The sequence below is a fragment of the Natrix helvetica genome (assembly GCF_964273705.1).
Source record: "Natrix helvetica genome assembly, chromosome: 3".
Classification (NCBI taxonomy): domain Eukaryota; kingdom Metazoa; phylum Chordata; class Lepidosauria; order Squamata; family Natricidae; genus Natrix; species Natrix helvetica.
In genome coordinates this window covers 106,640,086-106,658,428 of record NC_138549.1, presented here as the reverse complement: position 1 = coordinate 106,658,428, position 18,343 = coordinate 106,640,086, and the positions used below count along the sequence as shown (strand labels likewise).

Genomic DNA, 18,343 nt, shown 5'->3' with positions numbered 1-18,343 from the left:
GCTAAAGTATTTCCTTAATTCAGCCATGGAAAAGTTATACCTGATGGAATTTGTCATGAAAAGAACGAACACTGCAAACCTCATTCCACTCTAAAATGCCGGTGAGTGTCTATGGTAGCCCACTCATTTCTCTTTAATCTTCAAACTTACAATTTTGAATGCTTTGAACAATTTTCCAGGATAAATAGAAGTAACTCCAATTGAACTCAGTAGCCAATTACATTTTCTTACAAAAGTAAAATCTCTCTGTAGTTGAGGCTAGCTCCTGGTGACAGGGCCACTAGTATGCATTGTTAGCATGAATGCAGGCTTGGTTTGTCTTTTCATCTAGTATTTTTTTAAATCATGTATTCCTGAGGTAGGCGATAGCCCAAGCTCATCAGCTTATAAATCCTGCTGAATTCAAGAAAGTTTGTTTCAACATATAACATAATTGTAACCTACTGTTAAGGAAATATGCCCCAATGCAATTGATGAAGCTGGATTCTAAAGAAATCTGGTAAAAAATGTTAATCCTAGATGTAATTGAGACTCTACTATGAAATATACTGTATTTGAATATAACACATTTAGAAGGACTGTGGAACTTACTAATGCACATAGGGTTACAGCTTTGAAAATATTTTTTCCATAAACACAGATAACATTAGCCTTTTCAAGGGAAAAGACTAACTTTCTCATAGACATAGATAACATCAGTCTTTGCAGTGAAGTTTATAAGGCAATTGATCAAGCACTAACAGTCAAACTATTAGTCAATTTGGCACAGATTATTTTAGGATTAACCCTGGATATGTATTTTTGATGTGTTCAGCTGTTGAGGAAGCTTTATTACTTTAAACAATAAAACCTGCTATTATTAAAAACCACTTCTTCAGTATTTATGAATTTTACTTCCCAAATTCCAAGGTATGCAATCCGATTTAAATTATTCTCCCCTCTCATCTGTTGTGAAATAATCTATAGTTTTAAAGAACCATCACCAAAAGAGGGCAAAGAGATTCGTATTTGCTGGAAGATTAATAGAATGGTTTTATTGGACAACAGGCATAGTCCTAAATACTTATGAACAGAGAGCATTTTTTTAAAAAAAATCAAAGAGATAACAAAACAGAAACGTGACAAATTGAAGGCTGCTTTTAAAAACAGTGGTTTCTTCTAAAAGGTTATCCATAATATTTCCTTAAGAAAAAGAACATGTAATTGTGAAATGGCCAGTTAATACTTTTTAAAAAGCTTATTCTACAAGTACGTAGATACAGAATAACTTTACTCCCCACCCCCACCCCCTTGTTAAAATTGTGTCAGTAGCACTTTGTGGAGCAAACCATACAAGTTTAAAGTCAGATTTGACAGCAGCTCTTTTTTTCTACCACAGGGGGTCACTGAGATGTCTCTTGTATTCCAGTTAAAAGCAGGGTAGGCAAAAAGTAGATTAGAATCTACCAGTAGATCACTAAATTATTTGCAATGGATTGTCAAGCATTTCTGGTGCCCAGTTTCCCCCCCCCCCCTAATAATACCACCTCCATACATTATGCCTTTAAGAGGAAGACTTACTTGAAATAAATCTCAATGTGTATAAGTCTTTGTATCTTTCCCATCCAACATTTGTTAGTAACCTAGGAATATAAATTTGATGCCCTTAGGGGGGGGGGGGAAATGTACCCACCTGGGAATTAGAACACAAGGAATCTTATGGCACCCTAAAAACCAATAGTTTTATTGTAACAGGAGTACCACAAGACTTTTAAAATGGTTGTTACAGTATGTGAAGATCAAATAAGAGTTTCTCACTCCTCCCTTCAGTAGAGTTTTAACATTCAACTAAAAGTTGATTCTGTATATCCCTGATTTACAAGTATCTTTTTGTGTGTATGTCTACTCAGCAGTAAGCCCCACTGAATTTAATAAGACTTGCTCCTAGGTTAAATGTGCGTAGAATTGAAATCTAAATGATACTAATCAATAGAAAGTGAGTAAGGATTACTGGAGCTTTCTTAAATAAGATCAACCCTTTCTTTCGTTTCAGAAATAAACATTAAAAAAATTATATACTTTATTACAAATGGAAAAAAAAACTCAAAAGTTGCTAAAAAAATCTCTTATTTACAAACAATACTGGGCGGAACCCAAATGAACATAAAAAATAACTTACAAAGTCATGAAGTAGTTTTACTTGACATTAATCAGTTGTCGTAAAATAAAAAAAAATATGTACATACACAACTCAGACAGGCAGTATAGCTCAGTTTCTGTTGTTAGCTTCCCCAAAACACCCTCCCTATTTTTTTTTTTTAAAAAGGAGCACTAAGAGAAAGCCATCTACAGTATCTACTGCAGTTTAACTTTTAATACTGAATGATCATTTAAAGTTAGGTCCATGCAAGTCTTGGTCAATGTTAAAAAAAAAGAGAGAGAGAGAAAAAGAAAGACGAACACAAGGCGTCCATGCCTTATCTGAGCTGGAAGAGCTCAGCTGTTTCGCTGAGTTGTTCTGTCAACTGATATGCCACCACCTCACCCAGAAGGCACACCAGTCTCTCCACACATGCATTTGACTCAGGGGGGTGGCAGTCTTCGGAATCAATGCCTTTCAACCTTCTCTTTCCACCCACCACAAGTGTGTGTGGGTGGAGGGGTTCTGCCTCCCAAATGCTTTCCTCTCCTTAATTTCTCCCCATCATCCTAAAGTTACTTTTCAAGTCCTTTCAAAAAGTTTGCAACTGCTGTGTGAGCATTAGCTGGCATCCACTATTGACGTGATTCATGACCTTCTGCTTCAGCTGTGCAACCTGCTCTCGCAGCATGTTGGCAGTAGACGCCAGTTCTGAGTTCTGGGCTTTCAAAGTTTTCACTTTTTCTTCCAACCTGGCAATCCGCTCCAACTTCCTTTTCCGGCACTTGGAGGCTGCAATTCGATTTCTCATACGTTTCCTCTCTGCCTTGATCCTTTCTTGGGATTCCATGTCAATAGGGGACAGGGGAGGAGTCTCCCCGGGCATTTCTGGGACAGTCTGAGGCTCTTCTTTCAGAGCTTGGAGGCGCGGATGCTGCAGTGGCATCTGGGGGTTCATAGGATGCTGTGGAGGAAAGCCCAGGTTGTTTGCATTGTAGGAAGGCACTGTATTGAGTGCGCTAGGATTGAAGTTACTGAGATTAGCATAGACAGGCGGCTCGCTGTGCATGTTAGCATTGAAGCCACTGTTTCCAGCCATGGAAGAGACAGGGGCCATGCCGGAGTTCGTAGGCGGAGCAGCGGAGGTAACACTCGGCATGGTGTTTTGATTGTGTAGCTCTGCGAGTGCCCTGACAAAGCCTTCAGCGAAACCTTCTTGCTCATCGGTAACATTTTTGGGACAGAGGAACTGGGTTGGTGTCGGAGTGGTAGTGATCAGTCCATTGCCTGACTGAATAATCAGCCTTTCCAGTTCAGGAGAAGCCAGCTTGAGGAGACCAACATCTGGAGAGGTTAGGATATCAGCATTTTTGTTCCTCAAGTGGGGCTTGAGGTTACTGGAAGGGTCAGCCAGGTTGAGAGTCATGTTCTGCTTCAGAACTTTGGGATTATTATATCCATAAGCACCACTTTCTGGCTGCGCAAAGGTGGCATTGATGGCATCGTCGTAGAATGTAGGTTCCATCTTTGCAGTCATAGAATACAGTCCACAAGTTTGTTCACCTACAGCCCAAAAAACAGACCTAGGAAAGGAAGCCGGTTTGTTACAACTGAAAGAAGTTCACAGCTGCCAGAGTTACTAAGTAGGAACCGTTCTTATAACAGCACTCTTTCAACCAGGAAGACACAGTTCAAAAGTGGTCAATTAAAGTCTTACTTTTTTGCAACAAGGCATTGATTCGAGTCCCCAGTTTGGCTAGAAAAAAGTCAGACACCAACAAACACAGTTTCACCTCAAAGACCCAGCATACGCATCATTTCCCGACTGTGATTGTTGGGAGGGGAGGGGGAGGAAGACCCAAATAAAAGTTATTTTTCAAATTCAGAATCTCTTTCTCAGTCCAAGGAAGGAATAATGCTGCCGGCACCTTCGGGGGCCTCTTTATCGCTCCGGGCAAGGATGGAATCCAGAAACTTTTTGAGTCCTTTTCCCCCCCTCCTCCTCCGCCCCTTCGCGCTCCTCGTGGGAGTGTCCTGGGTCGGTCTGGAGCGTTTCCGAGTTTGTCTAAGTCCTCTCCTTTCTCGCAGCGGCTGTCAAAAAGCAGGTCACCTCAAGTCCCAACCAGAAAAGCAAAGAAAAAGTTGTCACAAGTAGATCGCCCCGCTTCTTGTTCACAGAAGCGGAGGGTGGGGGGGTTGGTGGGAAAAAAGAAAAGATTCCCACGCTCGGCAACTTCGAGACGAGAAGAGCTGAAGCGGGGATCCAGGAGGCAAGTCACTCGGGCGCTCCAAAGGAAAGGATGCCCGGGCAAGTTCAGCCTTCGCGCTCCGGCTGTGGGAGGATAGCAGCGACCCCGACCCGACTTTGTAACAAGGGAGCGCCGGCTCGCTCTCTGGGCGTCAGGTTCTCAGGAATAGCCGCCCGGACCCTGCTGGCGTCTGGAGCCGAAACTGGCCCTGCTGTGGCCGCTGGGGCTTCTTCTCTTTCTCCTCCTACTCCTGCCGGACAGGAGCGCTGCCACCGTCGCTTCTCCCGCCGCCACTCAATCTCACTCTGAGCTCTTTCCCAGCGTGGAGCACAACACTTATCAGAGAGCAGTAACCCACTAAAAATAGCCCATGATGTCACCCCGGGGCCTTCCCATTGGCTGCCGCCGCCTCTCAGGGGGAGGAGGGCGGTCGGGCCAGCCTGTTGCAAAGGCGCCCATCTCCATGGCCACCCCACCCCGATAAGTTTCTCCGGCCCCTTTTCGCAAGGCATTGTGGGATGAGGTAATGCCTGAGCTCCGGGCAGGGCATTGTGGGCTGACGTATTGTTTTTGAATATCTGGTTACCCGCTTAAGCGCTCTAGCGGGGTTGGAGGAACCCGACAAGGAGGAGGGGAAGGTGTCCTACACCGGGACATACCAAGCTTGAATAGGAAAGCGGGGGGAGGAACTCCGAAGGGCCAGCTTTAAGATGAGAAGGCGCACTGGAGGGAGAAGCGACCTTCCCCGCCCGCGAAGCAAACGATGATGTTTTGTTCTTGCTTTTCCCGGAAGAATGTCGCCTGATTCTAAGGCAGGCGGCCAATCAGGAGTCGGAAGCCTGAAAAGTAGCTTTCTAATCCCCCCCGCCCCCCAAGCCTCTCCATCTCACCTCTTTCAATGCCCGGGAATAGAGTCCTCAGTGCGGACTCTCGGGTTGAGGCAGAGCAGAGGAGGCGGGGGAGGGGTGTGATGGGCTGACTCTCACGTGACTCTCACCCCCTCCCCCAGCCTCCTCTCGCGCCCTCCCCTCCGCCCCCGAGAATCCTGTTGCTCAGCAAAGCGCTTCCCGGGAGGGGGAAACGCGGGGGCGTGAGGGAGAGGTCTGTTGCCGCAGCCTGTTGGTGTTCCCGTGGCTGGGAAGCGAGTCCCGCTGACATCAAAGGCGGTCTCTTCCGAGTCCAGCGCTGCGGTGACCACCGGGCTTTTTACGAGTCGGAGGGACTCCCTTTGGAAGCCGCGAGCTTTCCCCTTGGAAGCCGGGACTGAGAGAAAAGCCTTTTATCCCCGCGCGCCACCCTCCTACTCTTCCTCCCCCACGCTTTTCCTGAGGCAAACTTTGCCGTAGCCCCCCGGCTGAGGGGTGCCGAACTTGAAAACCTAAAAGGCGCTTCTTCGGGATCGTCGTCCCACCTTGTCCGCGGAGAGAAAAGCGGACGGTTGTCTGCATTTCTTTAAAAAGGCTTCCTATGAGGAGGACGCCGAAACCACGGCGCACACCTTTGCCAGAGGGAACTGTTTCCTTTCTCTTTTTTTAAAAAAGAAAGTTCATTCATTTATTGATGTCCCGTGTTTATTATTTTCACATCTCTTCTCCCGCTTTAGTCTTCAAAAATAAAAGTCACGTTTGAATCAGTTCCCTCCAGGAACTCCAGACGTTTACTCTGGGTGCTCTTTCTGATAAATGGGAGTTTTGGTTTTTGGTCCTCTGGTGCGAGGAGTCAACCGGACTCTTGTGAGGGGAAGTGGGATAAGGAGAAGGGGAAGGTTTCCCGCATTAGCGGCGGGATCTGGGGGCAAACGTCGGCTTCCTACTAAACGGGCTGTGGTCGCCGACAATCATAACACATTTGACTGCTGTCCTGGTGTTTTAACTCTGCCGCTCCCAATTTAAGGAGCTGAATGAATCCGAGACTTTAAACAAGCCAATTCTAAAACGCACCTCGCGAAAGCGAAGTTCCAACGTTTCCACTTGTGGGCAACTATGGGTCCTTCGCGCCTGTGGACTTCAACTCCCAGAATTCCTGAGTTAGCATGGCTGGTTCAGGAATTCTGGGAGTTGAAGTCCACGGGTCATAAAGTCGCCCATCCCTCTTTGGTTTAAGTTCACAAGCAAGTGAAAGCTGTGATGACCTCTCAAGGAGTGGAGTTGGGAAAAGCAAATAGCCAGGAAGTCCTAAAATGTTGGCTCCCAGGATCTAGAATGGAACTTGGGAGGGCTGTGTTCAAAGAAAGCTCTAACTGGTAACTGAAATGGTTTCAAGTTGCACCCACAGCTGCAGGGATAAACAAACAAACAAACAAGAGTTGCTTCCCAACTTTTGAAAAGAAGGCGTTCTGATGTTAAAATCCACCTCTGACTGTTGATTGGAGATGAAGCAGAAAATAGAGACATGAGCCTTTAGAGTTAATGTATCAAATTGGGTGGCTTTTGAATTGATTTAATAAAAGGATATTTTGATACTTTTCTGGATTTTTTAAAAAGAGTTAACGAATTTATTTATTTCATTTATATGCTACCCATCTCAAAGCAACTCTGGGTTTGCAACAATTTTTTTAAAATTTCCAAACAGAGAGCAACCCTTCTCAACATCATGAAATTTACTGAGGTATACTTAGGATTGCTCTGCTTCTCTGCAGTCAGCAGTGTCTTCAGGTATCAGGTGCCATTAAATAGACACATTTAAAAAGGATAAAATGTGAGATTAGGGTGAAAGAAGATTACCAATTATGGGATGCTTGCAGCATTGCTGCTATAAGTCTCACTAGCCCCCAGGGCCAGATCAAGAAAGTTGGGCAATGGTTCAGAAATGAATAATGGAATATCACTATGTCTCCTCTCCTGGAAAACATTCTAATTCAGGACAAAGATCTGTGATTAACTCTGCTACTGGGTAACTGCCAGAATTAGCCAAATCTAAGAAAACAGAAATAAACCTGTCTGTCTTGTCTTGTTTTGGGTAGCACAAAACAGTTAGAACTATCCAATAACCTGTTTTCATGATAGCCTTGTGTAGATGTTGTCTGAATACACTTGCAGAACCAGAGCCCCTACTTGCTATTTCTGCTATTAGTGCTGCAGATGCTTAATTCAATAATTCAGTCTTCCTTGCTGAGACCCAAAATCCCAGAGCTATCGTTTCATCTTAAGAAAGCATTGCTTTCAGTAGTCCCTTCACACTTGAGTTCACTGGGCTAGCCAGCACATACATGGGATCTTTAACTCATCCTGAAAATTATCCAAGGACTTGCCAGAAAGGGGAACAATTTGTTCCAAGATTGACCTCAAGAGGTTTGTAGCTAAAATCATGAGTACAGATGCATTGCATTTTGAACTTGTGGTGGATCTTTATCCACATCTAGTCACCTGTATTTAGGCAGCTGTTAAGCAATAGGCAAATGGATTTCCCAGTGTCATGGAACAAGATAGGCTGAGCTTGATGTGCCTATACTTGTATTTCCATCACCTAAGGTAAAAATATCCTGCATTCTTATGGTAACACTGCAGGCAACCATGTCATTTCTCGACAAGATACCTAATGCTGGAATTTTCACTACCAACAATATCCCCTATAATGAAACGTCAATTTGTGAGAGCTGGCATAGATTATCAAACTATACCAGTTTAGCTGCCTTTTGCAGGTTAGCTCCATTTTCAGTATCTGTGAGCCCATGTCTGAGATTTCATAGAATAATGGTCCTCTATTACCTCTGCTGTACAGGCTATGTCTATGACCTCTGTGTGAACAATGAATGTTCCACAGGGTCCTAAAGCCTGGAAGATGCTGCTAATAGCATCTGATTTCTCCTTCCCCAGTGAGTGGAAGGGGTTAGCAGGCTGTGTCAAGGTGTGTCAAGAGACATGTTTCTTACTATCAGCTCCTGTTGCTGGCAGCAACCCCAAACAGGTCTTCCCTGTATATCTGTTACAGGGTGGGCACCACCTAGCTTCTGAACATGGTATGCCTAGGGATTCTAGATTTGAGACCAAGCAGCTGGATAATACTGAAATCTAATATCTTCACAATGCCGAATGGCATGTCCAGAGCCACCCCCCACTCCCCCCGTAATAACAGGTGTGACCTCTAATGACTTTTGGCTATCCTACTTTTCAAATTCTGACTACTGCTTGACTCAGCCTTAGGGCACTATGTTCTGCATTGAAGTGAATGTCTTGCTGTTGTTGACAGCATAGATTTTCAATCACTACTATTAGTTGCAATAAAGCTTGTATGTTGCTTATGGTAGGTATCCCCAATATCACAAGTCCTTGTTCTTGCTAATCCGTATTTTGAATTGGATGCAGATGGTGGATCAAGAAAAACAAGCTTGAAACATTTCTACATGACTGCCTCAGGCCCACAACATTCCCCTTCAGTAGTGACAGAATGTCTATTGATGCTTCATTCAGAATTTCACCTTTATACAGCCGGGATTCCAAACTAAAAATATTTTAAAGGAAGGCTTTAAAGAAGAAGTGTTTTGCAAACTTACAAATAATCCAATTGGATGGAACCATGTTTCCGATGAGAGGTGTCTATAGGTATAATTAAAAAAATTAAGATGGCAGCCATTATAGTATGACTGATGCACATAATAACAGCTGCAACTTTGATTTCACTTTGTTGTGGCTGCCATCTTGCCTTTTTTTAACCACACTTTGTGGATACCTCTGACGCCAGCTTTGGTTGATAGCAATAGCAATTAGACTTATGAACTGCTTCACAGTGCTTTACAGCCCTAAGTGGTTTCATAGTCAACATATTGTTCCCAACAATCTTACTGACCTCAGAAGGATGGAAGGCTGTCAACCTTGAGCCAGTGAGATTTGAACTGCCAGCAGCCAGCAGGCAGCAGAAATAGCCTGCAGTACTGCATTCTAACCACTATGCTATTTCAACTGTTCTTTTTAAAAAAATCTGATATCATCTACTAATTAGTTCGCTTTTGGCAAGATTAAACATAGCTTCAGAATACCATTAAAGCATTGCCTAAAAGAAGCTGACTGTCATCAATGCATTCACAAAAAATATTTATGAGAAAAGGAAGCAACTTTTGACAGGTGGTTAGACTCTCAAATCTAGCCACTGGACAAAGTCTGCCTTCTCCAGCCCAGCCTCACCTCAAATTAAGAAGCTCTGGATGTTTTCCCACTGACTGGTAATATTTGCTGAGGCAGATTAAAAAACCAAAAACAAAGCAAGGGAATCCAGCAATCGCTGCCTTTAAAGTGTCCTATAAACTGCAAATGAAGACTTAGCATCAGAATGGCTATTGAGGACAGCACACATTTTATGTCAGCATAGTTTTCTATCACCTCAAGATCTGGCAAGTAGATAACAATTTTACTTCAGTTCTCTGAACATGGCCAAAGCATGGGCATCTGGAATAAACCACAATACTCCCCACCAGCACAAATGACAAAAATGATGGTTTTACAATATGATTTACAAGCTTTTTATGCTTGTGTCCTGATGTTGGGCAAAGTACAATGGTCACAGGGTTTGTGAGATCATAATACACATCTTCGTCTTTGATCCCTTGCCCTCTCTGTTCTCCAAATCAACAGCAAATACTGTGCTGATTATACCATAAATACTGAAGAGAATGGATACTCCTCTTAATTAGAGATAGAAATAAAAAAGATAGATGTAGGGCACTACAGTTGTTTTGTCATCAAATATAGCACTGCAAAATTTATTTCCAATTTCTCCACATTTCTTTTTGCATTAAAGAACTTCTTCCACTCCTCTCTAAATGGATCACTGGTATAACCGGTTTAGGGCTTTCCTTATGTTATTTATGACAAGACTTGGTAAAGTGGCTTCTCTTCTTTCTTCTGTTACCATGAATTAATTAATGGATTGATGTAGTTACAAATTAGATGGTTGGATGAGATTGTGGAAACTTAAATTCAAACACTCACTTAATCATGAAGCTCAACAAGTGAATAAATGTGCAGCAGCAGTTAGAGCAGGTCAGCACCAACAAATGAAATATCATTTGCTAGCAAACCCAATCAAAAAGTACAATCCTTCTCTACAAGATGATCACCCTAGGAGAGATGAGGCTGACCAAATTCCCCCTGGGAATTTCCAGTTCCAAAGAATGGAGTCAGCTTGAGAATGCCTATCTCTAGTCCCACCTAGTATTTGGAATACTGTTCCTGGCATGTTAATATTAAATAGTATTAATTGGTCACTTGATCGCCCCAAATACTATGCAATACATTACAGGTAGATATCTAGATTCAGTAGTATTGAACATCCATGTAAGAACTTATTCTGCATGTGTAAAAAAGGCAACATCTAAGTTTCATCCTTGAACCTTCTGAGGCTAGGCTCATAAGGGTGTGCATTCTTGCATTCCTATAGAGAGATTTATTGCCATGCCTGGGAGTGTCACCAGACTAGGGTGACCTGAGTTCAAATGTGCATTTGGTGACAAAGCTCACTAACTGATCTTTGGTCAATCACTGTCATCTAACCTTTCTCAGAGTCATTATAAAACTAAAGTAGCAAAAATCTATGTAAGATAACTTGAGCCACTGGGAAATGTGTTATTAGTGAAGCAAGCAATAATCCAAATGTAGAGGACGGTAGCTGGAGCAGTAGAGAGGCAAAGTGCACAGTACTGGAAGAAAAAATAGATGAATGTGGTAGGGATTTCGATTTGATGTTTCTCAGCTGCTTTGCATTTCAACTTTTGTAAAGTTTATAATTGTTTTTATTTTATTTTAATTCTGTTTTCTGCCCAGTCACTTGATGAGATGAGTATCCACATAGATGTGATCAATCCATCAATAGATAGATGAACATTCAACTCCGTAAGTTTTTAATATACAGGAGGGTAGCCTAACTCTGGTATTGCTTTCAGGAACAAATACAATATTGTTATAAGTGTTTATCCAGTTGATAAACATACAATATAGTACTAGACTTTTACAACATGGTGGCTTGGTGGATGAGAAACAGGTATGGACAAAGTACAATAGAAAAGCTGCTTAATTCTTTTCATTTTATTTCTATTTCGGAAAAGGGTGGTAAAAGTTATTACCTGGAGTTAATTCCTCTATCTGTTTAGCAATAGGAAATTGTTGAGTGCATATTCATATGACCTCTGCATGTTTTATTTTTTCTATGTATGATACCAATTTTAAGAAACTTTTGATTTAATGTAATGAATTGCAATCTTTAACTTTCCTCCTACCACCACCTTCGCAGTGATTGTTACAGAAGGCCAAGAGCAAAGCGTTAGAAAATCAAGCTACTTATATCTACACACAGTTGAGATGCTTAATAGTTTTTCAATCAAATCAAGCCTCTGTTTTTCTTGATGACAAGATATTTTTGGAGTTTGTTATATTTAGAGCATGTCATTCATCATTCACTTTTCCTCATTTTTCCCTTTCCCCCCACAAATGTTTATAGGACCTAGACTTCCGTTCGTTCACAAATGTACTGTTGGAGCATAGCTGTGGTCATAGCAGGGTGTTCCAGTATTTCTAGAGATAAGAGGTAGGTCTTTAGCTATGAGAAATACCCTTCAGACCATTAATCATACTAATTGGTACTTGTTTTGAAGCTCTGCTAAAAAAAAAACCCTTTGTTTTCTGATCTCAACTTTCACAGAGTTGCCTAAGTTGTCAAAAAGGTTGAGTTTTGCTATAATCATATTGTATACTGTCAGGATTTGGTCAATATAGCTATCTTTTCAATGACTCTAAGGTAACTATAGATTTAAAAGCAGATTTGGGATGAATGCTTCAAAATTCAGCCTTTTAGAGTGGTCATAAAAACTTAAATTCTTAATCAGATATTCATTAGTGATTCCTGGTTTTGCTGATGCCTCCAAGTAAATATTGCAGACACATATGCATATATAAAATATAACGGTGCAATCCTATAATTCAACTTTATGTCATGCTTTTGCTCTATTCTTTTACTGTCTGCTACATATTAGCTGAAAATTGGGAAATGATCCTTTCTAGGCATAGAGGAAAATGGATAAATAATGGAAAGTCAGCAAAAGTACAATTACTTTCGGTGAAGAAAGGGCATTTGAAGCAGTAGGAAAAAAAATAGCCAGTATTGTATATGCCAGTAGTTGAAAGAAAGCCCTAGAGGCATCTGATCAATGATAAGTAAGGATGTAGCTAGTTATGTGATCAAAGCGAAAATAAGTGATTCAGATAAGTCAATGAACCTATGTAGATCTTGGAACCAGAGAGCTGTTTAGGACCCCCCTTCCCAAAGTCTAAGGCCTCCTAAATGATACATTTTCCCAGATCTCCCTTCTGATAATGTACCAGGGTATAGACACCCCCAGGAATTGGTTTTATTATAAGGTTGGTCATTGTAGGATAATTGTTCCCTGCATTCAAACAGATTCCAGAGCACAGATGAGTTAAAAAAAAGATTATATTTAAGGGGCTTCAGTGGGGGCAAGAAGGGAGAAACAAATGATGGCTCATGTATGACATCATCATCTAAATACCATGACTTACGTATTTGCATTTGTCAGCCATACCTGGTAGACTAGACAGGAAACAAAATCAGTTAAATTAATTCTACTTTATTGTAGTTATATTAATAGAATCTTGCAAGTCTGAAAGTACAATTCTGCTGCCACCTCCTTTACAGCCTAAGAAACTAGGGAGGGTCACTTCTGAGCCTCTTGTCTCATCCACTATTTCTCAAGGCTACGCTATTTCTTATCTAACCATTCCCTAGGCAGTATCTCTTCACCCTATCTTCCAAAGTGTTTTCCACATACTATTACACATTTGGTACTGTGATACAAGCTTTTAACCATAACAATGACTATGTCATTGAGTGAGTGTCATCATCTTGGTGTCATTGTGGTTTGTTATGAACATTGTTGCGCATATTGCAATTAACGAGAAAGTAATGTATCATTCCTTTATAATAAAAAAATGATATCATCAGCTAATGCTCTGTGGTTGCTTTTTTTAAACTGTTCTAGGTTAGGCTTGAGGAACTACAAATAAATATTTTTGTGAAACATCCTTTTGGTATCAAAACACTGAGGGAGAGAAGGAGGCAAGAAGGGAGGTAGAAAGAAAGAAAGAAAGAAAGAAAGAAAGAAAGAAAGAAAGAAAGAAAGAAAGAAAGAAAGAAAGAAAGAAAGAAAGACTATTCAAGTTGGCATTTCATACTGTGGCAGCAGCTGTCAGAGCAATAGGATTTTTGACAATCGGGAAGGAAGAAGAGTGTGAAGCCAAAAAGAGAGACGGAAGTAAAGCTCTGCCAATTCAGGGAATGCATTGTAATGTGCAACCAAAGGAAATCCTAATAGTGCTGTGAACCTCCTGACTCCGGTGAACACAGGAAGTTGCTATATGCAGTGTGAGAGCATTGGGCCATCTCATTTCATACTGTTTACATTGACCAGCAGTGTCTTACTGTTTTGCAAGGGACTTCCCCCTTCTCAAACTGGAAATGCTAGGGTTTGAACCTCAGGCCTCCTGTATCCTATTGTTTGTTTATATCACTTTCCTGTTTGTAGTGTGCACCACAATCTATTAGCGCAGAAAAGCAGGATATAAATTATTAACAGTATTTTTTTGTTAAGCAGCAGCAGTTCAAACACTAGTTTCTTTGTAGGCCTTGGGTTTTTCAGTGTTTTCTTTTTCTTTCTTTCTTTCTTTTTCTTTCTTTTTCTCTCTCTCTCTTCACTCACTCAGTCACTCACTCAATGTTTTGATACCAGAAGGATACTGTTCTAATTTAATTTGGTTTTCATAAAGTTATGATCACATATTGGTCATAATAAAAAGCAGCTTTTGGTTATACAATATACATGCCCTTCAGTTTATACAAGAATACAGTGGCATAGATCTCAGGATCTATGTTCAGGATTATAGCCAATTGATTGACAACTTCTTAAAAGTATTATGCATTCTGCGTTTACCCATAAGGGAAAATATGATAGAATTTCCTCTCCTCAATTTGAATATTTTAGATAAAGTGCTCGTTTTAATTGGTCATGTTTGTATACTTTGGATCAACTGATTTAAAAAGTACTTAACATACATTCTAACAAATGCTGAATAATGATGCATATCTACAAATAACATAAAGCAAAGCTACCTGTTCCATGACTAAATTTAATTAACAAGAAATAAACAAGTGCCGGGGCTCTTGACTTTCATTTACATTCATTTAGCAACCATTCTAAGTTACAATGGCAGTGAAAAAAATGACTGATGACCAAGCCTCACACTTATGACTATCACGCCATGCCCACAGTCATGTGAACAAAATTACAACAGTTGCAGCATCTTGGGGTCATTTGTGATCTGCCTGGTTTCCAACAAGCAAAGTCAAAGAGAAAACCAGATTCATGTTATTCACTTAACAAGTGCAATGATTTGCTTAACAACACTGGCATAAAAGACTGCAATATCAGGCATGGCTCATTTAACAACTGCCTTATTTAGCAACATAAATTCCGGAATCAATTGTAAACCAGGGACAGGTAGTCCTTGACATATGGCTACAATTGAGTCCAAAATTTCAATTGCTAAGCAAAAGTTGTTAAGTGACATTTTACAACCCTTATTGCCTGTTAAGTGAATTAATGCAGCTCTTGTTAGTAACATTGTGAATGAATATGGCTTCCCCATAGACTTTGCCTGCCAGAAAGTTGCAAAAGGTGATTCCATGACCCAAGGATCCTGCAAATCATAAATATGTCAATTGCCAAGAAACCAAATTTTGGTCATGTAAACCACAAGGATGCTACAAGACATGTGAAAAACAATAAGTCATTTTTTCCAGTGCCACTTTAACTTTGGTCACTGAATGAATGGTTGCAAATTGAGGACTACCTGTATTCCACTTATCTAAATGATGTAGCAACTTGTACCTTCTTATTGCACAGCGGTTCTATTTCATTGGTTTGTAGAACCACTGCAGATTTTGCTAACCTGGCTTCTTGCAAATATATTAGGACTGCAATTCTCATATTAATCACAAGAAGTAAATTAGGAAAGATTTGCACGCACTCTCCCTCCTTTCACTTTGCAGTGAAACTGTACTGGGCTATAGATGCCTAAGGTGCATATATTGACTTTGCTTCTCTATGTTCTCCCTTTTCTGGTACATTAGACAGCTGAAAAATATAATATTCTAAATTCCTTCCTTTATAGAGAATGCCCAGAATTTTATCTTAATACATCTAAAGATATGTGACATTGGGGAAAAAATTGTCCAGAAAATGAATGATGTATGGAATTCAGAGTTCTAAGCATTGTCAAGGTGTAATTAAAAAAATTAATTCATCTTTTAAAAAATATAATTTTTATTGAAAGTTTTAAAAACAAGTAAACAAAAAAAGTAAAAATCAATTCAACCTAAAGTAGAATAAGAAATTAAAAGGAATAAATAACAGGGAAAGCTAAAATGAAAAAATAAAAAGGTAGAAAAAATAAAAAAGATGTAAGAACCAGCATTTGGTCTTCTTTACAAGTTACAACTACAATTGTACATTTACTACTTTTCTAAAGTTACATCATGATTCTTCTTCCCCAAATCTCCTATCTAATCGTCAGAACCAGTTCATTTTTTTCTGTTCATGCAAAAAAAACTTCATAAGGGGTTACCAGTCAGCAATAAACATAGATATTATCTTCTCTCTGATCAGCCAGGTCAATTTAGCCATTTTAATAAATTATGTCACCTTCAGTAATACCTTCATTATAGGTATTGCCAAATCCTTCCATCTTTGTACATATAGCAATTTCTCTGTGGTTATCATATATATGAAAAGTTTCATGACTTTTTCTCCAACTCTTTATCAATCCAAGAGGAAAAATTCTGATTTTAGTGGTATAATTTTTACAATCCTCTGAATTAATATATTGGCAAGCTTCTTTTTTGCACAACCATCAAGCATGATAAAATGACCTTATTATTTACATTTCCAATGTAGATTTGAAGTACCTTTAAACAGTCAGGAGTTGCCACAAAGAAGAGGGAAACTATTCTCCAAGGCACCTGAGGGTAGAACAAGAAGCAATGGGTGGAAACTAATCAAGGAGAGAAGCAACTTAGAACTGAGGGGAAATTTCCTGACAGTTAGAACAATTAATCAGTGGAACAACTTGCCTCCAGAAGTTGTGAATGCCCCAACACTGGAAGTCTTTAAGAAGATGTTGGATAGCCATTTGTCTGGAATGGTATAGGGTTTCCTACCTAGGCAGGCGGTTGGGCTAGAAGACCTCCAAGGTCCCTTCCAACTCTGCTATTGTATTGTATAGTCTAAGTAATTTTTCTGATGTCGTATATCTGTGGTACATCATTTCATGAAAGTTCTTTTTAAAATTTCAATAGTTTCAACCACATATTTTCCAATTAATCCATCTGTATATTATAAACAAAATTCTGAGCTGATTGTATATATTTTCACGTGTTTCAAATTTTAGTAAGTTTATGTATTTTAGTAACCATATGTTCTGTACACAATTTTGAATCAATCTCAGAATATCCAATACCATAAGTGTTTGTCTTTGAATCTTTTTGATAATTGTAAATAAAAAATGATTGACAATTATGCCTCTCTGCCATCAGTTTCTTTCTTGATTTTATTTTGTATTTCCCTTGACAGAATTGAATCCCACAGTATGTAAGCCGTTTGTGTTTGCGTATTATTTCTTATCTATAAAATGCTTCTTTTGCCAAGAACCAAAAAGATGCTCTTTCCAACGACAATTGTATTTTTCTCATCTTTACTTAACTTTTTAACTTCATTCTCTGTCTTAACAAAATTATTCTGATATAACATATAATTCATATTTGTCATGGGGATAACCAAATATTTTACTTTCCCCCCAATCTTAAAACCTGCCTGAAACACTATTTTTATGTTTTTGTTGTCTAAAACCTTAAAATCTGCTAGTGTATCAAATTATTTTAATTTTTCTATTAATATTTCTATTCCCTCTAGGAGTGTCACGGGCTGGATGCGTCATGCGCAGGCCACACCCACCCTCAACTCTGCAAAGGGAAAAATGTTGCGATACATCAAAACGAACACCAAAACAGCAGGAAATGCCCTTAAAAGATTTTTAAATCTTTATTCCCACAATTCTCTGGCCTTATATCTGTATTCAATATTTCAAGAACTAAAATAAACAGGAGACAATAGGCATCTCTATCTTTTTGTATCTCATGGGGTTTTGTTAGATTTCCATTGATAATTACTGTATTTATGCTTTCTATGAAGTGTAAGTCAAACTTACCCATTTAATAAAATTCTTTCCAAAATTACCATCTTCCAAAACTTTAAACAATTCAAACTGTCAATTCCTTAATCTAACTTTTAAAGATTTAAACTAGCTAAGCTCTTGAGAAGTTTAAACATATCTGTGGGAAAATAGATAATAACAGGGCTCACCCTGGTTCCAATTTGGGATGTTGGTAGTTGTTTTTGTTTTCCCTTTTCTGGATCTCTTGCATAAAGTGCAAAAAGGAAAGTGTTTGGTCAGCAAGTCAAGCATAAATGTTTAGGGTGTGTTTATGTTTGTTTACAAGTTATTGCCAGGTGTTTCAACTAAACATTTAGATCAAAGAAAGTCATAAAATCAATTTAATATATAGTCAATAACTGCATTCAAACAAACAAACATAAATTTCAGACAGGGTTTATTTGATCAAAACATAATTCTATGCCAAAATACTTCATGCAATGTAAAAACAAAACAACAATATGGTTTTGCATGTGTGAACTTAATTACTTAACACGAGTTCTTTTTTATCATTTTATTTATCTACTATTTTATCAACTTCTCTACCAGACTGCAGGATCGCAGATATTTCTTTTCCATATTTTAAAAAAAAGTAGATACAAGGACTGAAGTTACAATGTTCTGCTTTAAATATACAATGTATATTGGACTAGATAAACTAGTAATCTTTCAGGTGGTTTTAAATTGTGCAAGGTCAACATATGAGT

The 18,343-nt window shown here is 39.5% G+C and overlaps 1 protein-coding gene and 1 long non-coding RNA gene across 2 annotated transcripts; one reads left to right on the top strand and one right to left on the bottom strand.

Annotated features, from left to right (window-relative positions):
* Positions 1-2,045: 2,045 nt before the first annotated feature.
* JUN (Jun proto-oncogene, AP-1 transcription factor subunit) lies at positions 2,046-4,706 on the bottom strand. The gene has a single exon (XM_081949315.1). The coding sequence runs from the start codon at positions 3,654-3,656 to the stop codon at positions 2,712-2,714; it is 945 nt and encodes a 314-aa protein (XP_081805441.1). The 5' UTR covers positions 3,657-4,706; the 3' UTR covers positions 2,046-2,711.
* Positions 4,707-11,033: 6,327 nt separating this feature from the next.
* Positions 11,034-17,415, top strand: LOC309390193. Its single transcript, XR_014175085.1, has 3 exons — positions 11,034-11,192; positions 11,797-11,883; positions 17,336-17,415. It is a non-coding gene; the product is annotated as an uncharacterized lncRNA (long non-coding RNA).
* Positions 17,416-18,343: the final 928 nt, after the last annotated feature.